This window comes from Odocoileus virginianus, chromosome 15, assembly GCF_023699985.2.
Source record: "Odocoileus virginianus isolate 20LAN1187 ecotype Illinois chromosome 15, Ovbor_1.2, whole genome shotgun sequence".
In the NCBI taxonomy this organism is placed as follows: domain Eukaryota; kingdom Metazoa; phylum Chordata; class Mammalia; order Artiodactyla; family Cervidae; genus Odocoileus; species Odocoileus virginianus.
Window position 1 is genome coordinate 60,674,241 of NC_069688.1, and position 26,398 is coordinate 60,700,638.

A 26,398-nucleotide genomic window follows, 5' to 3' on the forward strand; every position below is an offset into this window, starting at 1 on the left:
GTTTCCTGAGAGTAGGGACAGTATTCAGTTCATTTCCCTGTTTACCTTAGGATATCAGAGGGTATATTCAAGATATATTTGAAAGAGTGAGTGAATGGAGTCTTGACTCAAGGATCTTTTTTTTCCCTTGAGAAACTGTTTAATCTACATTGTAGTTATTTTATGGGCTTCCCTGATAGCTCACATGGTAAAGAATCCATCTACAACACAGGAGAACTGGATTTGATTCCTGGATCAGTAAGATCCCCTGGAGGAGGGCATGGCAACCCCCTCCTGTGTTCCTGCCTGAAGAATCCCATGGACAGAGGAGCCTGGCAGGCTACAGATTACGGGGTCACAAAGAATCAGACATGACAAAAAATTCATAAAAAGAATTATTTTATATGATAGTATTATTTTTGAAACATTTATATCTGTTCTGTGTGAAATTATGGAGTGTTTATGAATTTCTTAAAAGAAGAGGTAGACAATAAAGCGAATGGCAACCCACTCCCGTGTTCCTGCCTGGAGAATCCCATGGACAGAGGAGCCGGGTGGGTTACAGTCCATGGGGTCACAAAGAGTCGGACTCAACTAAGTGACTAGCACTTTCACTTTTCACATTTTAAAAATAAATGCTTGATTGTCCTCAGTTAGCATACTGATCCTCAGAAGGCTAATGACTCCAAATATATTTAGTGTGCCCAGAAGAAAGGTTTTAGAAACCCCAGACGGCATTTTTATATAATCTAGCAAGTTTTAGCCCACTTCCATTTATTGCATCATAGGATCAGAGACAACCCTGAAAGCAAAGGTATGAATATGCTAAGAAAAGTCTTCCAGAGTTGAAGGATATGGTCACACTTTAACTTAACTTCTTAGCACTTGAAATGGCTGCTTGTTCCATATAAGCTTTGAAGCAACTGACTCATCTTACTCAAGCTTGGTACATGATTCAGCATAAACTTATATATACATATCTACATCTACCTGTGGCTCAGGATGCCATTTTGTTTCAGAGAAAACAATTGCTAAATAAGTTTATCATATATTTTCTAGTACACTTCTGTAAAATCTGATACGTGCACATGGATAGAAATTATCGCTTTAAAAAATGAGGTGGTGGGACAGGAATTGGAAAGTTAGCTAACCAATTTTCAGCACTGCTCAACAGCAGCTTAAAACTTCTGAATGTGGACAGCCTGGATGTTAGAGGATGCTGCTTTGATGTGTCCCAGTTATAATATTTTGGTTGAATAATTAATAGTACACAGTTTCTTCCTACCTATAGCTAAAATCGAAAAATATAAACTCAATAGTAGTAGTAACAATAGCAGTCGCTCAGTTGTGTCCGACTCTTTGCGACCCGTGGACTGTATCCCGCCAGGCTCCTCTGTCCGTGGGATTTCCCAGGGTAGGATACTGGAGTGGGTTGCCATGCCCTTCTCCAGGGGAGCTTCTCAACCCAGGGATTGAACCCACGTCTCTTGGGTCTCTTGTGCCTCTTGCAGTGACGGGCAGATTCTTTACTCCTGAGACCACCTGGGAACCCATCAGTCCAATGTTAGCATTAATTCCTTTAGGTCTGAATATTAATGAATGTCTTCCTATTCCTCTACCTCTTACCACACATTTATTGAGCACCCATTATATGTTAGACATTGTGTTAGGAACTGAGAAATACAGGGCAAAATATGGTCCCTATCTTTTTAAGTAGCTCAGAGGATGAAAGATAAATAGAAAAAAGAAAACTGGTGGCATTTTGTGATGTGAGTCATGACAGAGATGAGCCCTGGGTACTATTTGATACAGAGAAAAGCATACAAAGGAGGGACCACTTGGTCCAAATTTTGATGAATAAATTGAAATTATCTGTACACCTTTGTTCCCCTAAAAAAAGGAAAAAATATGTCCCAAGCTCTGGGAACAGTGTAAGTCAAGGCATCAAGGTAAGAAACTTTGTGATGCACTGCTAAACAGAGTAAGGATGACATGCTGCAGGACGTGAGTGGACAGAGAAAGCAGAGCTTTGTGTACATAAAAGGGAGCAGATTGTTTTTCCTTTAGGTCATGTGAAGTCATGAATAAATAGAATTGTTAGTGATCCAAAGAGATCATCTCACTGCCATTGTAGAAGTGATCAAAGAGAGCATGACTCAAGGCAAGGAAACCAAAGCCAGAGGAGAAAAGAGGTGTGAGAACAGGGCTTCCCAGGTGGCACAAGTGGTAAAGAACCCACCTGCCGTTGCAGGAGACCTAAGAGATGTGGGCTTGATCCCTGGGCATGAGAAGATTGTAGGAAGGAGAACCAGTAGAACTTGGTTGCTGGTTGGATGAGGGCTGAGCGAGAGTGTATGGTGTGGGCTCATTGACTAGTGAAGAGGAAAACGTGCATAGGATACTCAGCAGAAGAAAGAGCGTGGTTAGGCTTCAGGGAAAATGGAGATGATGCTGCATTCATGTTTGTTACAAAACTGCTAAGTGAGGAGTCAGTTGTTGGACAGGTTAACGGCTCCAGAAAGTGATACTAAGTGGAGGTAGAGGTTTGGTAGCATCAACTTAACTAGTGACCTTTGAAACTCTGCAAGTGGATGAAATGCCCCAGGAAAGATAGTAAATATGAAGAGAAAAGAGAAGAAGACTGAATCCTGGGAAATATTCATTTTTAAATGGTTAGTCAAAGAATGCAAGCGGGGCACTGAGAAGTTGAAACTGAAGAAGTAAAGTAAATTAAGAATGGCATTACAGATTCTTGGGAAAAAGAAAGTTTCATAGATAAAATTGTCCCCAAAAAGTCAACTGCTTCAAAAGTTTTATTCATCTCTTTGTTCCTTTACCTGTTCATCCACTCAAATATTTATTGAGCTTTTAATATTTATAGTCAGTAGTTATATACACAGTTGCTAAACAAAATCAACCCTGTCCAATAATAGATTGTCATTCACAGAGTAGACCGATTTTAAATAAATGGGAAAGAAAGGTATGTGTGATTTCAAAACACAGTGAGTGCCATAAAAGAAAAGTGAAAGTGAAAGTTGCTCAGTCGTGTCTGACTCTTAGCAACACCATGGACTGTGTCTGTAGAATTCTCCAGGCCAGAATACTGGAGTGGGTAGCCTTTCCCTTCTCCAGGGGATCTTCCCAACCCAGGAATCGAACCTGGGTCTCCTGCATTGCAGACAGATTCTTTACCAACTGATCTATCAGGGAAGCCCCACCATAAAAGAATGATAATATTATAAAGGACTGCCTGTGTGTGCTCATTAGATCATTGGTGGCTTTCAAAACTGTAGCCTTGGTAGAATTGAAGAAGTAAGCAAAAGTCAAATCGCCATCAAATTAGCATGTGTTGAGGAATAAATATGAAGGAAGGGTGTAGAAAAAACAAGATAAGCAACTCTCTAAGAAGCTTGACCATGACAAATGATTAGAAACAATACAAAAAGAAAACAAAGCCAAAGAAGGTTTATTGGTTTAAGATATGTGAAGCGGAAGCATATTTATAGACTGAAATTGGAAGGACCTAATGGAAAGAAATAGCTATAAATATTTTTAAGTGAGAATGTATTTGATGAAATTGGATAAAATTAATATGAATTATAATTATAATATATTTCAGGTGGATTCAAATGAACTAAAGAGACACTACAGGAATTCTAAAAAATTTCAGGTAGGTGACTTACAACTCCAAAATCCAATATCGTTTTGAATTTAAGTCCATCCACAAATTTCTACCAAAAAAAACTTCTTCCTTTCAAAACTGCAGCCTGTTTAACAAAGTTCATACAGATGAAGTTGTATTAGGCTGAGTTTCTTCTTCTCAATAATTACACAATATACTTCCATGTATGTGCAAGTGTATAATTCAAACTATGGGTCTTTATTAAGCAAAACAAAACAGAGTGGCCATATTTAAATTCTATTAAATATCAATAAAGGAATATGGAGTGTGTTTTGTCTTGTCCATACAGAATTTTAGCCTCCAATTCATGTAGCAAGATGATGTAGAAGTCAACAAAATTGTTTCTACGCCTATTTCATTCTTGTTCATATAACATAAAATACGGTATGAAATAACACAGGGAACTCTGCTCAATATTCTGCAGTAACTTAAATGGGGAAAAGAATTTGAAAAAGAGTATACATATACATAGGCTTCCCTGGTGGCTCAGATGGTGAAGAATCTGCCTGCAATGCAGGAGACTTGGGTTCGATCCCTGGGTCAGGAAGATCCCCTGAAGGAAGGAAGGAAATGGCAACCAGTCCAGTATTCTTGCCCGGAAAATTCCATAGACAGAGGCTACAGTCCATGGGGTCCCAAATAGTCCGACACGACTAAGCAACTAACATGTATACATAGACATACATATACATACATACACATACATACACATACATATACATTGCTGCTGTTGTTCAGTTGCCCAGTCGTGTCCAGCTCTTTGTGACCCCATGGATTGCAGCATGCCAGGCTGCATCTCTCAAAGTTTTCCCAAGTTCATGTCCATTGCATCAGTCATGCCATCCAGCGTCTCATCCTCTGATGCCCTCTTCTCCTTCTGCCCTCAATCTTTCCCAGCATCAGGGACTTTTCCAATGAGTCTGCTGTTTGCATCAGGGGACCAGAAAACTGGAGCTTTGGTTTCAGCATCAGTCTTTCCAATGAATATTTAGGGTTAATTTCCCTTAAGATTGACTGGTTTGATCTTGCAGTCCAAGGGATTCTCAGATGTCTTCTCCAGCACCACAGTTCAAAGGCATCAATTCTTTGGTGCTCTGCCTTCTTTACAGTTCAGCTCTCACAACTGTATGTGACCACTGGGAAGACCATAGTCTCGACCATGCGAACCTTTGTCGGCAGAGTAATGTCTTTGCTTTTCAATATACAATTTACATGTATACGTCCATATACATCAGGGTTTCCCTGGTGACTCAGCAGTAAAGAATCTGCCAGCCAATGCAGGAGACACGGGTTTGATCACTGGGTCAGAAAATCCCACGGAGAAGGAAATGGCAACCCACTCCAGTATTCTCATCTGGAAAATCTCATGGACAGAGAAAGATGGCAGGTTACAATCCATGGGGTCACAAAAGAGTCAGACATGACCTAGTGACTAAACAACAACATGCATGGATATGTATAATTGAATCATTTTGTTGTACCCCTGAAATTCACACAGCATTGTTAATCAACTATACTCCAACACAAAATAGAAATTTCTTAAATAAGATCTCTGGAAATTATTCAAATGGCATATAGCAAATAAAAAAAGAAGCAATTATATAGATAACATGGCACCTTCCTTTTTTCAAATAATTATATACTATGATTTTTTCACCCATATGTAGTTTTTTCACCAGTAATTATCTGTTGCTGTTGCTGTTCAGTCACTAAGTTATGTCCAACTCTGCAGCCCCGTGGACTGTGGCACACCAGGCTTACTCACTGTCTCCAGGAACTTGCTCAAATTCATGTTCACTGAGTGAGTGATGCTGCCTAACCATCTCATTATCTGCTGCCACCTTCTCCTTCTGCCTTCAGTCTTTCCCAGCATCAGAGTCTTTTCCAATGAGTTGGTTCTTCGCATCAAGTGGCCAAAATATTGGAGTTTCAGCTTAAGCAACAGTTACGTCAAAGAAAATTCAGTGTTGATTTTCCTTTAGGATGGACTGTTTGATCTCCTTGCATTCTAAGGGACTCTCAAGAGTCCTCTCCAAAACCACAGTCCAAAAGCATCAATTCTTTGGCGCTCAGGCTTCATGGTCCAACTTTCACATCAGTACATGACTACTGGGAAAACCATAGCTCTGACTCTATGGACTTTCTTTGGCAAAGTGATGTCTCTGCTTTTTGACACATTGTCTAGATTCATCATAGCTTTCCTTCCAAAAAGCAAGTGTCTTTTAATTTCATGGCTGCTGTCACTGCAGTGATTTTGGAGCCCAAGAAAATAAAATCTGTCACTACTTCCATTCTTTCCCTTTCTACTCACCATGAAGTGATGGGGTCAGATACCACATTTTGTTTCTTTCAATGTTGAGTTTCAGGCCAGCTTTTTCACTCTTCCATCCTCATCAAGATGCTCTTTTGTTCCTCTAGACTTTCTGCCATCTGAGTAGTATCATCCGCATATCTGAAGCTGCTGATATTTCTCTCTGCAAACTTGATTCTAACTTGTGATTCATCCACCCTGGAATTTCACATGGTGGGCTTCCCTGGCGGCTCAGCAGTAAAGAATCTACCTGTAATACAGGAGACGCGGGTTCAATCCCTGGGTCAGGAAGATCCCCTGGAGAAGAAAATGACAACCCACTCAAGTATTCTTGCCTGGAAAATCCCGTGGGCAGAGGAGCAGGCTATAGTCCATGGGGTCACAAAAGAGTCAGTCACGACTTAGCAACTAAACAAAAACACTGCGTGTAAGTTAAATAAGCAGGGTGACAATATACAGCCTTGTTGTACTCCTTTCCCAGTTTGAACTAGTCATTTGTTCCATGTCCAGTTCTAACCATTGTTTCTTGACCCATACACACATTTTTCAGCAGACTGTAAGGTGGTCTGGTACTCGGATCTCTTTAAGAATTTTCCAGTTTGCTGTGATCCACATAGCCAAAAGCTTTAGCATAGTCAATGAGGCAGAAGTAGATGTTTTTCTGAAACTCCCTTGTTTTCTCCATGATCCAACAAATGCTGGCAATATGACCTCTGATTCCTGTGCCTCTTCAAATAATTATTTACAAGGTACTTTATTATCTTTTATTGTTTATCCTAACTCTGAGAAATAGGCAGAGAGTTGAGGGTAATCCAAGGTTACCCAATCTGTATGACGGAACTCCAGCTTCCCATTTCAAGGACACTATAGTGGCCTCAACTTTTGTAAAATATACAGATCTAGGTTTAGGTGCCAGATTGTCCCTATTGGCAGTCTGTGGTGATTGCAATTTCTTTCAATCTGTTTTCATCTCCAACTAATTTTCTTTGTAAAAATTTCCCACATACTTAGACATAGTCATAAAAGATCTAAACTACTTTGATGAACTTTACAAAGAGAACTAATATTCTTTGAAAGTGCTACAAAGCTTATTTCAAACTCTTAATCACTTTCTTGAATTTGAATAAATGCAAATTAACTCATATATTTAATTTGGGTTTCTAAATGTAAACTTTCGCATTTAATTGAGGTCATTTCTTTTGAATTTCCTTAGCACATCCCACACGTCATGTGTGAAGTGAAAGTCGCTCAGTCGTGTCCGACTCTTTGCAACCCCCATGGAGTATACAGTCCATGGAATTCTCCAGGCCAGAATACTGGAGTGGATAGCCTTTCCCTCCTCCAGGGGATCTTCCAAACCCAGGGATCGAACCCAGGTCTCCCACATTGCAGGTGGATTCTTTACCAGCTGAGCCACCAGGGGAGCCCAAGAATACTGAAGTGGGTAACCTGTCCCTTCTCCACAGGATCTTCCCAACCTGGGAATCGAACCAGGGTCTCCTGCATTGCAGGTGGACATATAATACATGTCTTATGGCATTGTATTATGCCTATTTTTGTGCTTGTTTATCCTATCATTAGACTGTTAATTTGTTGTGGACAGAAACAATATCTTAACTCCAACGTTCTTTGCAAAGTTCCTTGTACAGAGTACAGTGTTGGTCATTACTTAACTCAGTTTTCTACAATTCAGTGAGAATAAATCATCTATATCTACACAAATCCGTGCAAATATATTAATATCAAACACAACTTATTAACTGTCTGCATAGAAAAGTCAAATGGGCCTTCCAGCAATTGGGTGTTGAAATAGCCCTAGACAAATCATCAATTCCATGGTCCTGCTTCCTCATTTATAAGACATTATTATTGTAACTCTCTGTACACCTCTCAACTTGTCATGAGGTCCAGTATCCATAGTATAAAATCAATAGGGTTTGATGATATTATGCATTTTTAAGCCAATACTTCTAGTAAATCATTTGTTTATGGTAACCAATCCAGTTGATTCAAACTGAGAGTTCCATTTCTTTTCAATAACACTAGGCTCTGAAATTCTAGTACACAATTAATTACTTCAACTTTTCATTTCATATGTGTGGCCTTACAGAAAATTCTTAACTGCTGTTAATTATCTTAAATAAATGAAATGTTTCTTCAATGTACCCTATTTTTCAAGATAGCAAAGATGAGTGAAAATGAATCATTATCTTAAGATTTTTTATTGTTATCATTGAAATCAGGAAAGTATGCAAGTGTGATGCTGTCATTTCACAATTACCAAACTAATATAAAGCCAGAATAATTTAAATACATCACATGTTTAAAATATGTTTTTAGCTATAATGGTACTTTCAATACCTTCTCCCGTCAGAACTGATAATTAATTGTAAATTGGACCAATTTCTTTCCCCTCATCTCTATTAGCCTGGACAGTCTCTGACAGATAAGCTCACTGCTGTTTATTGTTAAGAATATGATCCAAAGGAGAGAGTGGTAGAAAGAACTTAAACATCTGGATGAACCACCAACAATATAACCAGCCTGAACACTGGAGAACTGGTTAAAACATAAAAATCTATCACTACAATGAATGTCCAATTGTTTCAAATAAAATCAAGAATGAGCTTGAGCTTCAGTCCAAAAACCCCAAATTCAAAATACTATTAAAATATATTCTAACAGTAGCTCTGAAATACATGATACAGCTCAACAAAATTCCAGAAAATGCAATGCCTGAACTTAGCAAGATCAGATGCATGAAGTTGGAAATGAAATTCATTGGACATAAGATATGAAATAGTGTTCTTATTTTCATGGTGTTGATTTACCTTTCAGTGACACCATGTGTATCTAATTGAAAGCAATTTTGTATTAAACAACAAATAATTCACAGTGACTAGTTAACTTTTACATACATTGATATGTCAATTTATGTCCAAAAACTTATGTAATTACATCATAATTATGACTATGTTCTTCCAACAGCTGGATATGGCATCAATAATGCCATTTGATGTTTTCTACCTCTTCTTTGGGTTTAATCCAATATTTAGGACAAATAGGATGCTAAAGGTAAGATAACTATATTTAATTGTCTTCTTCTTATAATAATGGAAATCTTCAAGTAATTTAAAATATCCCAATTGTTTCCACTGTCCTCCATTTTTCTGCCCTCATCAATGCTATGAATTTTAAAAACTGAATGAAGGGAAAAATCTTTATTTCTAATGATAGAAGTTGCTCTTGGTTGTTCTGGGTCTGTATATCAAAACAAGTATTTTTAAAATAGGAATGCTTTTGTGTTTCTAAATACAGCTATAATTACAAATGAATATTTTATAAATCTATTCTTTTCCACTTGTCACTTTTTATTACAGAGTCACTGAATGCTTGGAACACTGGGTTTAAAATGAGGGTGTCAGATGAGATGACCGCTAAGCTATCTTACTCATCTAATATTCTATAATTATAGAAAAATGCAAACACTTTTGCATAACAAAAGTATTTATATACTTAGAGCTCAAATGGCCATTGAGAGGGAAATAGTTAAATCGCAGTACATCTATACAGTAGAAGACTTTGTAATGCAAAAATGAAGAGGGAGTTTTCTGTGAACTGGTAGAGAACGACCTCCAAGATAAAACAGCAAAGTTAAGGGAAAAAAGTTAGTTACAAAACAGTTTCTAGAACAATGTTAAGTCTTGCAACAGAAAGAGAATATATTCTATGTTTCTGTATTATGTAAACAGTGGACGACTACCAAAAAAAAAGAAATCTAATAAAAATGGTTAACTGAGGCTGGAGGGGAAATCAGGATGCATAAAGGCAAGAATGAGGCTTCCTTTCCTAGCGGTAAAGAACCTACCTGCCAATGCAGGAGACTTAAGAGACGCAGATTCAATCCCTGGGTCAGGAAGATCGCCTGGAAGAGGGCACATAAACCCACTCCACTATCCTTGCCTGGAGAACCCCATGGACAGAGGAGTCTGGCGGGCTACAGTCCATGGGGTTGCAAAGATTCTACCAATAGTGAAGTGATTTAGCAGGCAGGCACGGGGCAGGAATAGGAGAAGAGACTTGGAAGGTATACATTTCCTACTGTTTTTGAACTATATGAAAGAATTACCTATGGATAAAGATTCTAAGATATAAATATTTTATAACCCATAGCTTTATCAGGTACCTAAAACGAGTCTGAGAGTCAGCATGTGGAATTCTGTAGAAATCTTTAATAATAGCAATAGTAGCTTGCATGCCCAAAGACAGCCTTCTTAAAAGGAACGCCACAGATTTTATCAGTTCTGGGCGGTCATCTCTGAGGCTTTGGGAGATAAGATGGCATAACCTGGAGACTCGAGTGGCTCCTGACAGAACAGCAACTGCTGTCTGCTGAATCCATATTCCGTGCTTCCTACTTTGTCAAACTTTCATTCATTGTCTCATTTATTCCTTCAAACAAGCTCTTTCTGGAGATGAAAATGAGAATAAGCAGGGTAAAAAACTCTGTCCAGACACGCAGCTGCTGAGCGGCAGTACCTGGCGTCTATTGCATATTTTTGGACTCCAAATTCTTTACTATCATCAGACGAGCGAGTGAACTTCCGGCTGAAACGCTCTCTTTCCATGTCCATGATTTTTCCACATCAAAAGGGACGTAACTCCATATTCTCACACACTCAAGACTGCTCTGGGAACTTCTGTTTTGACCACAGGGTGTGGGTCTACATTGAGTAGAATTTAACGGTTCCTCACAGCTTGGTGGGCTGGCCATCCGCCATAAATTTCTAGTGTCGAACAGAGTGAAGTAAGCCAGAAAGATAAAGACCAATACAGTATACTAACGCATATATATGGAATTTAGAAAGATGGTAACAATAACCCTATATGCAAAACAGAAAAAGAGACACAGATGTACAGAACAGACTTTTAGACTCTGTGGGAAAAGGCAAGGGTGGGATGTTCTGAGAGAACAGCACTGAAACATGTATATTATCAAGGGTGAAACAGATCACCAGCCCAGGTTGGATGCATGAGACAAGTGCTCGGGGCTGGTGCACTGGGAAGACCCAGAGGGATGGGATGGGGAGGGAGGCAGGAGGAGGAATCAGGATGGGGAACACATGTAAACCCATGGCTGATTCATGTCAATGTATGGCAAAAACCACCCAATATTGTAAAGCAATTAGCTCCAACTAATAAAAATAAATGGGAAAAAAAATTTCTAGTGTAGAATGGGCATTTCAGGAGCCTACTACTCAGATGACCAACTTGCAGAGAGTCTTGGGTTCCTGTGAATTGGGGAGCTTGGTATGATAATAAAATCTTATAAAATGCTAGCTCGTCACACTCCCACCTTTGTATCCCTATAGTGTCCAAATGCTCACTATCTTTAGTAGATTTTTTAAGTGTAGGAAGTCCTGAAAGTCAACATGAATCTTCTTTTCATAGTCCCACAGTCCAGTCATTTCCACATAAGTGTGTAGTTTTAATGTGCAGTTCTCTAGGGAAAATATCATTTGTCTACCTTCAAAGTATATATGAAAAAACAAATTAAGAATATAAATTTCCTCTACAGTGAACACTTAAGCAAAATTTTAAAATGTGTCTTTGTGCAAGCTTTTATCAAGAGCACAATAAACAAGTTACCACAAATGGAAATTGTCTTAATCGGAGTGCTGAATGGATGTTTCCTCCTCAGGAATTCTAGAAAAACAAATCATTTGTGCATATTCCTAGTTTAGTGGTCATTGCTATTACACCTGTTTTCTAATTCCCAAATGTTCTATTATAGTCACACCTGCATTAGATGAAATTTTGAGCCAAATACTCTTTGAACTTAATAATCTCTCATAGCCCTTCCAATCTGTAAGGTCCTATGAGTCTAAGCATATTATATGATTAAATGCATGAACTCATGTAAGCATGCAACCTCCACTGGAGTCATGTTCTCTGATGTCCTCATTTTACAGATGAGGAAACTAAAATACAGAAATATTAAGTGACTTTTCCAAGGTCACACAGCTAATAAATGGAAGAGAGGAGAGTGGTGTTCAACTCTGGATTTCATGCTCTTGCATTTTACAGCCTATAAATTAAAAAGAGAAAGTAGGGGCTGCATGTCGGGAGTATCTGCTGAGATAGAAGTGGGTGTAAGCAGAAGAAAACCTTGAGGCAAATAGCACCTGCTGAGATGCATCTAAACTCACTGTACCTTTGAACAATGTCAAGAATAGATAACCAATCCTAATATTTACTGGACTTTAAGTTTTGGTGAAATAAATACACATTTAAAGCAACTTGCTTATATGTAATGCCAGTGTTGAGCAACAGGACTTAACACTTGTTGTGACTTCAATGTATTTTTTTATTCTTCTCCTATTTTACTTATGTTTTGAGGGGAGGTGTGATTTTCAATTATTGTAAAATAAAATTCCACTATATGCTTTAAAAGGAAAAAAAGAAAGAAATGTTGTTAAGCTTGATTTTCTAAAAGCATTACAAATAAGACATAACTAGAGAATAGAAATGAAAAAAAGCAAGAAGCTCTTTAAGTTTGGCAATTGGCTAAAATCCACTGCCCAGAGGAAAATACCATTAAACAGACCTTAGTTTTTGTTTAAGACATGAATATAAGTATTTTCAGTAGCAAATAAAGTCTATTTTATATACTTATTTTCAGTAGCAAATAAAGTCTAATTTATATTGTTTTATTTAAATATGAGATGTATTTAAGACTAACACACTTCTGGATTCTTTACTTGTTTCCTACACAGTACACTTCATTTTTTGAGTTTAACCATCACCTGGAGTCTATAATGAACAAGGCATACATCTACAGGTAAAGTATAACTCAGTGTACTTTGGGGCTGGAAGAGAATGTAATGCTTTGACATTTTAGACAGAATTGGGTAAGAATATGGCCTCCCTGCAAGAGAGTAATGAATAATCTCAGATTTGGGGCTATGTAGAATATTGGGTTGCGTTCTAAAACAGATCTGAACATTTCAGAGTGAGATGAAAGTATGAAAATTATATTAGATTTAGAAGCGTACCTGACCAAAAAGAGGACATATTACCTGCTTCCATCGGAACAAGGAGAGAGAAATGTGTTCTTTTACAAGTTGACTTTGCACCTCTCTCATGACAATTGATTCCAATCTGAATTTTCATTCGTTTGCTATTCTGAACTTAACTTGCCCAGAGACCTCTAGTCAGTCAATTGTAGCATGAAGTCCCACGAGCTTTTTGGAGATATGCAGTGAAATCCGCATGGTGTATGTTATGAACTCAGACTGGAGAGGTGACCCTGGAGACATGTGTCTCAGGGAACTGACTCATGCCATCTGTGAGGAGAGAAGAGCTTTTTTCCCCCACTCTGTCAGTCCCAGTCAAGACACTGAAGTCAGAAAACACGCGATGGCACCATCATTGTATACTGTACCAATGAGAGCTAGCAGTTCACAAATGTAAAGCAAGGAGGTTCCGCAGAGACTTTAAGAAAAAGAAAATGTTAAAATAGGCTGTATTCCAGAAACAACACGCGCCTCGCTTTGCACTTCTTCTCGTTGACAGAGTAATTCGAACAACTGGATACTTGCTGTTTACGCTGCACATTAATGCTTGCATGTATTATTGGGCTTCAAACTATGAAGGAATTGGAAGTACCAGATGGGTGTACGATGGTGAGGGAAACAAGTGAGTTTTTATTTTTTTTTTTTTTTTTTTTTTTACTTTTGATCGGAGGATGGTTGCTTTACAACATTGGGTTGGTTCTGCTGGTTGAATCAGCCGTCAGTATACGTCTAACCGCGCCCTCTTGAGCCTCCCCCCATCCAGCCTCATCCCAGCCCCAGGTCATCGCGGAGCACCAGGCTGAGCGCCCTTGCTACGCAGCTCCCTCCCAGGAGCTGGTGACAGGTGCTGTGCGCACGGTAACGTCTGTATTTCAGCGCCGCTCTCTCAGCGCGCCCCCGCCTCTCCTTCCCTCCTGTGTTCACGGGTCTGCCCTCTGCGTCTGCGCGCAGGGCAAGTCTTCGTTCTGAAGCAAGCTCTTACTGACTCTTCTTAACTTTCTGTTCCGGTGGAAGTTTTCCTAAGCCAGTGTTTTTGAAACTGTAAATCACAATCCATTAATGGACAGTAAAAACTCTTCAGTAAGTCAGTATGTTTTTGAGTGAAAGAGGGTAGGATAGAGGATGACAGAACAGAAAATATCAGTCTGTCATTCCTAGTAGGGGTGTGTGTGTGTGGGTGTGTGCACGTGAGTGTGTGTGCACGTGTGTGCACATGTGTGTATACATGTGTGTGTGCATGTGTGTGCATGCATGTGCGTGTGTGCGCATGTGTGTGTGTCCTGAGTTGACCTGTAAAATTCATTTATTACTCTGGATCAAGATCAGAAAAGTTGGAAAGCCTCTGCTGTAGATAACGGAGTGGTAAGGTAACTTTTAATAACTCCAGTGCTGATGTTAGTAATGAACCATGTTAATTATTTAGAGGGCATGTGCAATGACTAATTAGTTTACCACCGAAGGGTTTTATGGGTTATGAGTCAGCTATAAGCACTAACTCAATTAAACGCTTACAGATCATAAACTAAACTAAGGATAAAGTTTAAACAAGGATCATAAACCAAACTTGATGATTAGACGTGCAAGTACTCCAAGATTAAAAGAGATTATCTGAAAATTTTAGTGCAGTAGAATCACGACTCAATAATGGCAGCTCAGTTATTTAATAGTGAAATTTTTGGTAGATATAAAGGCCTGGCATAAAGCAGACGCCACTGACTTTCTGCCCCAGTGAAATGAGTTTGAGCATATTGTACGGCAATGTCCTTATTGGAAAATAGCGGGTCCCAGCATGACTTTGAAGGGCAACTCACAGCAACCTTGGGAAGGAAAGCAATTATAGGAGGGAGGAAAGATACCTCACGGAATTACACACCAGCCAGAGTGAGCAGGATCTGAATGAGGGGTTGTAACAACATTTTTTGAACTTTTAGCCAGAACTAATTTTAAAAATTTAAAGTCCTAGGGCCCACTGATTGGGAAACTACATACACACACACACACACACACACACAGCAACAGAAGAAAGTTTATAACCAAATCTATAAGTAATTTCCTTTAGAAAATATATATGTATTCAGCTTAATATAACTATATAGAAAACTGAGTAAGATACCAACTGTATTAAATATGGTATAAAAGTATATAATTCAATATCATCAGATGCATGAGTCTGATTACTGTTTAACTCAAATTAGAAAAATTTCTGCCATCTAGAAAAAGGAGAGCTATTTATCTCTTCATACCCAGATGCCTCTCTGCAGCATTTTTAGAGAATATGTCTTCTCCCAGTGCTTAGAATATTAAGTATATAACACACATTCAGTATGTGTTAGGTCTTAGAGAAGACAGGAAGGAAGTTTCTTCACTCTTTCTCTCTCTTCCTTCTCACCCTCTTTAAATACCTAACATATACTGAGTGTATGAAAGAGAGAGAGAGGAAAGAAAAAAGGAAGGGGTGATTAAATTTGTATTATTATAATAAGAAGAAAGAAACCTCAGCTTCAACCCAGAAGAAGCTAAAGCTAAAGTGTGCTAATATTTTAGACATCTAATTCCAGCTATAGTGTAGACCAGATATTCAAAGTGCCCTCTCACTAAAATACAAGAAGATAACCTACTTGAAATGTTTGTTGTATTAGTTATTGTAATTATGTGTTATAAGACACATTTCTATATAAACTATATTATAACAATTCCCAATGATTGCTAAATTGTTTAGAAAGTAAAAGTAATCTCCAAAGTCTAAAGAAAAATTGTGTGTACTGAAGCTGTAGTTGAGTGGTAAGATTATCACTAAAGAACAGAAATAGAGAGGATAACTTCTTAATCAGTAGAAGAAAAAAAAATGGTGAGATGCTAAAACAATTTAAAATATATCAGTAAGCAGAATAAGTTAGTATGGACTAAATTCACCAGCTGAAAGAGATTACCAAATTATATCAGTCAAAATAACTTCAAAATAAAAACTATTGTAGGGAAAAATTAAGCCACCATATAATGGTAATAGTTTCTATTCACCATCAGTATTTCCCAGTTCTAAATGTGTAATGCACCTAATGCAAAATAGTTACTATGAGTAAAAGAAACTTGCAGAGCAAAAATTACTAGAAGGAAGAGAAACTGACAAACACACCATCAAAGTCTGTGACATCAACATACAACTATTGGCTGATCAAGCACCAAAGACAGTGAAGATAAAAGATTTGAGAACCTCACTAATAAGCTTGACTCAGCAGATATAAATGGAACCTTGTACCCAAGAGTTAGAAGCTATTCATCCTTTTACAAAAATTTTTATTTTTATAGTTGTGTACAATATTATGTAAGTTATAGATGTACAATACAGTGAGTCATAATTTTTAAAGGTTGTGCTCCATTTATAGTTATTGTAAAATATTGATATATGCCCCACATTGTATGATATATTCTTATAGCTTATTTTATATGTAATAGTTTGTACTTCTCAATTCCCTGTCCCCATATTTCCCCTCCTTCCCTCCTTCACACCACTGGTAACCCCTGGTTTGTTCTCTATATCTGTGAGTCTGCTGCTTTTTTGTTATATTCATTAGTTTGTTGTATTTTTTTCGATTCCTCATATAAGTGATATCATACAATATTTGTCTTTGACCTATTTCACTTAGTATAATGCCCTCCAAGTCCATCCACGTTGCTGCAAATGGCGAGATTTCGTTCTCTGTCATAGCTGGCTGGTATTCCATTGTGTCTGTATGAAGAAGATGTGCCCATCTTTAACCAGTCATCTGTTAATGGACACTTAGATTGCTTCCATATCTTGACAGTTGTAAACAACACTGCTATGAACATTGGGGTGCATTTCAGATTCGTGGATTTTTTGGATATATGCCCAGGAATGGAATTGCTGGGTCATATGATAGTTCTATTTTCAGTTTTTTTGAGAAACCTCCATATTATTTTTCCACAGCAGCTATACCAATTTACACTACTACCAGTAAAGTACAAGGATTCCCTTTTCTCCACATCCTTGCCAATGTTTGTTATTTTTGTTCTTTTTGATGATAGAAATTCTAAGAGGTATGAGGTGATATCTCATTGTGATTTTGATTTACATTTCCTTGATGGTTAGCAATATTGAGCGTCTTTTCATGTGTCTATAGGCCACCTGCATTTTCTCTTTGGAAAAACAAGCCACTCATTCTTCTTAATCATTCATGATAGATTACAAAAAAGTGACATTTTCTAACCCAAAGAGCAAGTTTCGACCCATTTTTCAGCACTGCTATCAAACAGCACCCATTCTCTGCTCCTTCAGACAGGAGGGTTCTCACCCAAAACCAAGCTCTGATAATCCTCTTGAAAGTGAAAGTCGCTCAGTCGTGTCTGATTCTTTGTAACCCCATGAACTCTACAGTCCACAGAATTCTCCAGACCAGAATCCTGGAGTGGGTAGCCTTTCCCTTCTCCAGGGGATCTTCCCAACCCCGGGATCAAACCCAGGTCTCCGCACTGCAGGCGGATTCTTTACCAGCTGAGCCACCAGGGGAAGTCCAATAATCCTCTTAGCAAGTGTCAGGGACACATCCTTACAAAGAAAATGCCTTTGAAAGTAGCAGATGTGTGTGCGCTGTTTTATTTATGTGTGTGTGTATATAAATAATTCGTTCTTGCTTTTGTTTAGTCACCTAGTTGAGTCCAACTCTTACAACCCCGTGGTCTGCAGCATGCCAGGCCTCCTTGTCCCTCGCCATCTCCCAGAGTTTACACAGGGGCTAAGACTCTGCACTCCAATGCAGGGGCCTGGATTTGATCCCTAGTAGGCGAACTAGATCCCACATCCCTTGACTGAGACTTGGCACAAGCAAATAAAATGATAATAAATAATTTGTAAATGGCAGTTGTTAATACTCTTAACACTTCCCACAGTTTTGAAGTAGCACCTGCCTCTTCTCTTACTTCATGTTACTCTTTGACCTCAAAAGTGTAAAGTCTTTTTTTAGTTAATCCTTGTGATGGCTCCTGATGACATATAATTTGGAGGTTGCTTATGAGATCACTGGACTTGTGAACCTTGTCCTAGGTAGAATTATGCAACAACTGTAGGCTATGAGTGAAGCACTGTGAACATTTAAAATAAGAGGCATTTATTGCTATTCTATTAATCTTCATCAAAATAACAACATTTGTTCATTTCAGTGGAAGACAAGAGGTTATTTTCATTTATACTAAATACATGGCATCCTTCATCCGACTGTGAAATATGACAAAGCAGAAAAGGACTTACTTAGCTCAAAATCAAAACCTAACTTGTTGCTGTTCCTAAGTCATGTCCAACTCTATGACCACATAGACTGCAGCACGCCAGGCTTCCCGTGTCCTTCACTGTCTCCTGGAGTTTGCTTGGAGTGATGTTATCCAAGCACCTCATCCTCTGTCTGCCCCTTCTTCTCCTGCCTTCAGTCTTTCCCAGCATGGGGGTCTTTTCCAATGAGTTGGCACTTCACATCAGGTGGCCAAAGTATTGGAGCTTTAGCATCTGTCCTTCCAATAAATATTCAGGAGTGATTTTCTGTAGGGTTACCTGGTTTGATCTCCTTGCTGTCTAAGGGATTCTCAAAAATCTTCTCCAACAATGCAGTTTGAAAGCTTAGTTCTTCAGTGCTCAGCCTTCTTTGTGGTCCAGCCCTCACATCTGTACATAAGTACTGGAAAAACCATAGCTTTAGTTGTAAGGACCTTTGTCAGCAAAATGATATCTCTGCTTTTCAAGGTGCTGTCAAGATTTGTCATAGCTTTCTTTCCAAGGAGCAAGTATGTTTTAATTTCATGCTGCAGCCACCATCCACAGTGATTTTGGAGCCCAAGAAAATAAAGTTTGTCACCATTTCCACTTTTTTCCTTTTCATTTACCATGAGGTGATGGGACCAGACACCAGGTCTAAGCCAGTTTTTTCCCTCTCCTCTTTCATCCTCATCAAGAGATTCTTTAGTTCCTCTTCATTTTCTCCCATTAGAGTAGTATCATCGGCATATTTGAGGTTGTTGATATTCCTCCTGGCAATCTTGATTCCAGCTTGTGATTCCTCCAATGGAGTATTTCACTTGATGTACTCTGCATACAAGTTAAACAAGCAGGGGTGACAAAATGCAGCCTTGACTTACTCCTTTCTCGATTTTGAGCTACTCTATTGTTCTATGTCCACTTCTAACTGTTCTTATCTGCATGCAGATTCCTCAGCACATCTGCAAGGTGATCTGATACTCCCATCTCTTTAAGAATTTTCCACGATTTTCTGTGATCCACACAGTCAAAGCCTTTAATATCATCAATAGAGCAGAAGTAGATGTTTTTCTGGAATTCCCTTGCTTTCTCTATGATCAAATGAATGTTGGCAATTTGATCTCTAGTTCCTCTCCCTTTCTAAAGTCAGCTTCTACACCTGGAAGTTCTCAGTTTATGTACTGCTGAAGCCTAGTTTGAAGGATTTCGAGCATTATCTTGCTAGGGTGTGGAATGAACACAATTATACGGTAGTTTGAACATTCTTCGGCACTTCCCTTCTTTGGGATTAGAATGAAAACTGACCTTTTATAGTCCAATGACCACTGCTGAGTTTTCCAAATTTGCTTGCATATTTGAGTGCAGCACTTTAACAACATCATCTTTTAGAATTTTAAATAGTTCAGCTGGAATTCCATCACGTTCACTAGCTTTGTTCATAGTAATACTTCCTAAGGCCCACTTGACTTTACAATCCAGGATATCTGGCTGTAGGTGAGTGACCACACCATCATGGTTATCCAGGATATTAAGACCTTTTTTGTATAGATCTGTGTATTCTTGCCACCTCTTATTAATCTCTTCTGCTTCTGTTAGGGCCTTACTGTTTCTGCCCTTTATCATGCCCATTCTTGCATGGAATGTTCCCTAGATATCTCCAGTCTTCTTGAAGAAATCTCTAGTCCTTCCCATTCTATTGTTTTCCTCTATTTCTTTGCCGTGTTAATTTGAGAAGGCTTTCTTTTCTATCTTTGCTATTTTCTGGAACTCTGCATTCAGTTGGGTATATCTTGCCTTTCTCCCTTGCCTTTTGCTTCTTTTCTTTTCTCATCTATTTGTAAAGCCTCCTCAGACAACTTCTGAGGGCTTCCCTGGTGGCGTAGAGGGTAAAGTGTCCACCAGCAATGTGGGAGACCCGGGTTCAATCCCTGAGTTGGGAAGATCCCCTGGAGAAGGAAATGGCAACTCACTCCAGTATTCTTGCCTGGAGAATCCCATGGAGGGAGGAGCCTGGTAGGCTGCAGTCCATGGGGTCACAAAGAGTTGGACAGGACTGAGCAACTTCACTTTCCTCTCCTTTTCCTCAGACAACTACTCGGCCTTCTTGCATTTCTTTTCCTTGGGGTTGGTTTTGATCCCTGCCCCCTCTACTGTGTTATGAACCTCTGTCCATAGTTCTTCAGACATACTGTCCCCCAGATCTAATCCCTTAAATTTATTCATCATCTCCACTGTATAATCATAAGAAATTTGATTTAGGTCATACCTAAATGGCCTAGTGGCTTCCCCTACTTTCTTCAATTTAAGCCTGAATTTTGCAATAAGGAGTTCATGATCTGAGCCACAGTCAGCTCCCGGTCTTGTTTTTTCTGACTGTATAGAGCTTCTCCATCTTTGGCTGCAAAGAATATAATCAATCTGATTTTTGTACTGACCACTTGGTGATGTCTGTGTGTAGTCATCTCATGTGTTGTTGGAAGAGGGTGTTTGCTATAATCAATGTGTTCTCTTGGTAAAACTGTTAGCCTTTGCCCTACTTCATTTTGTACCCCAAGGCCAAATTTGCCTGTTACTCCAGGTGTTTCTTGACTTCCTACTTTTGCATTTCAATCCTCTATGATGAAAAGGACATCTTTCTTTGGTGTTCGGTCTCATTGATCTACATAGAATCAGTCAACTTCAGCTTCTTTGAAATTTGTGGTACAGGCAGAGACTTGGATTACAGTGATGCTGAATTGTTTGCCTTGGAAATAAGCCAACATCTTTCTGTCATTTTTGAGGTTGCACCCAAGTACTGCATTTTTGGATTCTTGTTGACTATGAGGGCTACTCCATTTCTTCTAAGGGATTCTTGCCCACAGTAGTAGATACCATGGTCATCTGAATTAAATTTGCCCACTCCTGTCCACTTTAGTTCCCTGATTCTTAAGATGTCAGTGTTCACTCTTGCCATCTCTTGCTTGACCATGTCCTTGACCTTGCTTCATGGACCTAACATTTCAGGTTCTTTTTTTTTTCTTGTCTTTCTTTTTTTTTTTTTCATTTATTTTTATTAGTTGGAGGCTAATTACTTTACAATATTGTAGTGGTTTTTGTCATACATTGACATGAATCAGCCATGAATTTACATATATTTACATGTAAATGGACTTACATGTAAATGGATTTACATGGATTTACATTTCAGGTTCTCATGCAATGCTCTTTACAGCATCAGACTTTACTTTCACCACAAGACACATCCACAACTGAACATCATTTCAACCTTGGCTCAGCTGTTTCATTTTTTCTGGAGCTATTAGTGATTTCCCTCCACTCTACCTCCATAGCACACTGGACACCTTCCAATCTGGGGGCTTATCTTCTGGTGTCATGTCTTTCTGCCTTTTCATACTGTCCATGGGGTTCTCCAGGCAAGAACAGTAGAGTGGTTTTCCATTCTTTCCTCCAGTTATTTGGTATCCAGAAATGTGCCCAATCTCCCTCTATCCATATAAACCTAAATTTATTTATTTTCTGATACAAATTTCCCAATGTGCACAAACCTCTTAACAAATCCCTAACCTCAACCCCCGACACATAAATCATCAAATGAATGAGTGAAAGAGCAAGCAAGTTTGTCATGGGAATCATAACTCTAGATGGGGTGAAGAAGGAGTCAGAATGTCCATACTTTAGCGCTTGGGAAATTTAGGATAACTTACTCCCTTCACTGTGTACACGAGGAAGATGAGACAAGAGTAAACGAAGTTATTAAGTCAGGGTCCCCTAGATACTTCAGTTCAGACACTAGTAGAAAAAGAAAGAATGGTCTTTACACTAGACATTTAGACTTCCTTTAGATACATCAAAGCCACTCCAGAGCACCAGATCGGCAGACCAGAAGGGAGATGAATGGCAGCTGGTGGCGTGACAAGGAGGCGTCTACATGGGGATTACACGGATGTAGTCACAGATACAGCCTTCCCATGTTCTTCAGTCTCGGGTTTGCATGACCTTTCACTTATTCTTTCACAGCATTTAGCAAATATTATTAAGCTCCTATTTGTCATACCTGTTTTTGAGGCATTTATCTTCTAATGAGACTAGACTCCTAATGTTCTCCTCCAGATTCAGAGTCTTCAGTGATAAATTTACAGAAATCTGGAACTGGAACTAAGATAGGTTGAGGTAGTTAAAAGGTCCACTCATAAAGTATTGAACTGGGTATTTTTAAAAGTTGAATGTCCCACTACACATCCACCACATTGGCTGAAATTTTTAAAACTTCATATTCTTGGGTTAAACATATAAAGCAACTGGAAATCTCATACACTGTTGGAGGGATAGAATCTGACAGTTTGTTTTATAACTAAATATAGCACCTACCTTAAAAACAAAAATCCCAACCCTAAATATTTGCCCAAGAGAACTGAAAATATATGTCTATGAAAGAACTTATGTAAGTATATTCATAGAATGTCTATTCATGAGAACCAAAAACTTGAAACAGTCTAGGTGTTCATCCACAGGAAGATGGATAAACATACTGTGCCGTAGTGTTGCAAGGGATAATGCTTAGCAAATAAAAATGAATAAACACACAAAAACCCAGCTAAATCTCAAAAACATTATTCTCAGTGAAAAAATTTTACACAACTGTGTACACATGTGTGATTTCATTTGTGTGAAATTCTAAAGCAGGCAAAGCTCGTCAGAAACAATAGCTGCCCCTGGGGGCAGGAATTGACTGGGGAAAAGGAATGAGAGAACTCTCTGGAGTGATGGAAATGTTCTCTGACTTGATGGGTTTCTGAGTTACACAGGTGTATGGATATCTCAGAATTCATCAGATAGTGTCAAATGGTATACTTAAGATTTGTGCTTTCAAGGTATGTTCAGATTTTTTTTTAATAACTACAGCAGTACAGAACTGTAGTAATACATACACACACACACACACACACACACACACACACATATATATACATACATATATATTCTGAAATACTGTATTTTATATACTGAAGTACTGAAGTACTGCAAATTACTTTGAAATGCATCCAAAAATAAGATGGGTTGATGGATGGAAAGTGGAGAAACATGTGACAAAGAAGGTAAAGTAAAATGTTCATAATATTAATAGAATCTATGTTGTGAATACATGGGTGTTCAATGTGAAATTCTTTCAGTTTTTTCTGCTTGTTTGAAATCATTTCAATTCAGTTCAGTTCAGTCATTCAGTTGTGTCCGACTCTTTGCAACACCATGAACCTCAGCAGACCAGGCCTCCCCCCATCACCAACTCCTGGAGTTTACTCAAATCCATGTCCATTGAGTCAGTGATGCCATGCAACCATCTCATCCTCTGTCTTGCCCTTCTCCTCCTGCCCTCAATCTTTCCCAGCATCAGGGTCTTTTCAGATGAGTCAGCTCTTCACATCAGGTGGCCAAAGTATTGGAGTTTCAGCTTCAACATCAGTTCTTCCAACGAACACCCAGGACTGATTTCCTTTAGGATGGACTGTTTGGATCTCCTTGCAGTCCAAGGGACTCTCAAGAGTCTTCTCCAACACCACAGTTCAAAAGCAACAGTTCCTCGGCACTCAGCTTTATTTTTAGTCCAACTCTCACATCCATACATGACTGGAAGAACCACAGCCTTGATTAGACGGACCTTTGTTGGCAAAGTAATGTCTCCGCTTTTTAATATTCTGTCTAGGTTGGTCATAACTTTTCTTCCAAGGAGTAAGCGTCTTAATTTCATGGCTGCAGTCACCATCTGCAGTGATTTTGGAGCCCAGAAATATAAAGTTAGCCACTGTTTCCACTGTTTCCCCATCTATTTCCCATGAAGTGATGGGACCAGATGCCATGATCTTAGTTTTCTGAATGTTGAGCTTTAAGCCAACTTTTTCACTCTCCTCTTTCACTTTCATCAAAAGGCTCTTTAGTTCTTCACTTTCTGCCATAAGGGTGGTGTCATCTGCATATCTGAGGTTTTTTATATTTCTCCCAGCAATCTTGATTCCAGCTTGTGCTTCTTCCAGCCCAGCGTTTCTCATGATGTACTCTGCATATAAGTTAAATAAGCAGGGTGACAATATACAGCCTTGACGTACTCCTTTTCCTATTGGGAGCCAGTCTGTTGTTCCATGTCCAGTTCTAACTGTTGCTTCCTGACCTACATACAGGTTTCTCAAGAGGCAGGTCAGGTGGTCTGGTATTCCCATCTCTTTCAGAATTTTCCACAGTTTATTGTGATCCACACAGTCAAAGGCTTTGACATAGTCAATAAAGCAGAAGTAGATGTTTTTATGGAACTCTCTTGCTTTTTCAATGATCCAGCAGATGTTGGCAATTTGATCTCTGGTTTCTCTGCCTTTTCTAAAACCAGCTTGAACATCTGGAAATTCACGGTTCACATATTGCTGAAGCCTGGCTTGGAGAATTTTAAGCATTACTTTACTAGCGTGTGAGATGAGTACAATTGTGCAGTAGTTTGAGTATTCTTTGGCATTGCCTTTCTTTGGGATTGGAATAAAAACTGACCTTTTCCAGTCCTGTGGCCACTGCTGAGTTTTCCAAATTTGTTGGCATATTGAATGCAGCACTTTCACGACATCATCTTTCAGGATTTGAAATAGCTCAACTGGAATTCCATCACCTCTACTAGCTTTGTTCATAGTGATGCTTCCTAAGGCCCACTTGAGTTCACATTCCAGGATGTCTGGCTCTAGATGAGTGATCACACCACCATGATTATCTGGGTCAGGAAGATCTTTTTTGTACAGTTATTCTCTGTATTCTTGTCACCTCTTCTTAATATCTTCTTCTTCTGTTAGGTCCCTCCAGGTGTTTCTTGACTTCCTACTTTTGCATTCCAGTCCCATATAATGAAAAGGACATCTTTTTGGGGTGTTAGTTCTAAAAGGTTTTGTAGGTCTTCATAGAACCATTCAACTTCAGCTTCTTCAGAGTTACTGGTCGGGGTATAGACTTGGATCACCGTGATATTGAATGGTTTACCTTGGAAATGAACTGAGATCATTCTGTCATTTGTGAGATTGCATCCAAAGTTCTGCATCTCAGGCTCTTTTGTTGACTATGATGGCTACTCCATTTCTTCTAAGGGATTCCTGCCCACAGTAGTAGATATAATGGTCATCTGAGTTAAATTCACCCATTCCAGTCCATCTTAGTTCACTGATTCCTAGAATGTCAGTGTTCGCTCTTGTCATCTCCTGTTTGACCACTTCCAATTTGCCTTGGTTCATGGATCTAACATTCCAGGTTCCTCGCAATATTGCTCTTACAGCATCGGACCTTGCTTCCATCACCAGTCCCATTCACAACTGGGTGTTGTTTTTGCTTTGGCTCCATCCCTTCATTCTTTCTGGGGTTATTTCTCCACTGATCTCCAGTAGCATATTGGGCACTTACCAACCTGGGGAGCTCATCTTCAGTGTCCTATGTTTTTGCCTTTTCATACTGTTCATGGGGTTCTCAAGGCAAGAATACTGAAGTGGTTTGCCATTTCCTTCTCCAGGGGACCACATTCTGTCAGACCTCTCCACCATCTTGGGTGGCCCCACACGGCATGGCTTAGTTTCACTGAGTTAGACAAGGCTATGGTCCGTGTGATCAGATTGGCTAGTTGTCTGTGATTGTAGTTTCAGTCTGTCTGCCCTCTGATCCCCTCTCTCAGTGCCTACCGTCTTGGGTTTCTCTTACCTTGGACATGAGGTCTCTCTTGACGGCTGCTCCAGCAAAGCACAGCCACTGCTCCTTACGTCAGATGCAGGGTAGCTCCTCAAAATATTGGGGGGAAGTTTCATGTTGCATTTGTTTCACAGAGGAAAAAGTTCTATTTTCATACAAAATGATTTTTTATGGTTTTATGTCAAATTCTGCCTTACTGCTTTAACTTGAGGCTATATATATATATATATAGCCTATAAGATAGCTCATGTATTAAATCAGCCAGACAGAATCTCCTTGAAAAGATCTATCTGCCCAGACTGTAAATATTAGAGGTGGACACACTTGACTAATTAAGCTAATCCTGGAAGATCGATATGATGCCATCTAATTAAATTACATTCTTACCA

At 39.0% G+C, this 26,398-nt stretch overlaps 1 protein-coding gene across 1 annotated transcript in view; it reads left to right on the top strand.

Moving 5' to 3' along the window:
* The window catches only part of CNGB3 (cyclic nucleotide gated channel subunit beta 3), a 175,689-nt gene that overhangs the window by 91,053 nt on the left and 58,238 nt on the right, over positions 1-26,398 (top strand). Inside the window, exons 7-10 of the mRNA XM_070477432.1 lie at positions 3,599-3,649; positions 8,961-9,047; positions 12,749-12,813; positions 13,548-13,670. Of these exons, the coding sequence (XP_070333533.1) occupies positions 3,599-3,649; positions 8,961-9,047; positions 12,749-12,813; positions 13,548-13,670 (326 nt within the window). The remainder of the gene's footprint in view (positions 1-3,598; positions 3,650-8,960; positions 9,048-12,748; positions 12,814-13,547; positions 13,671-26,398) is intronic.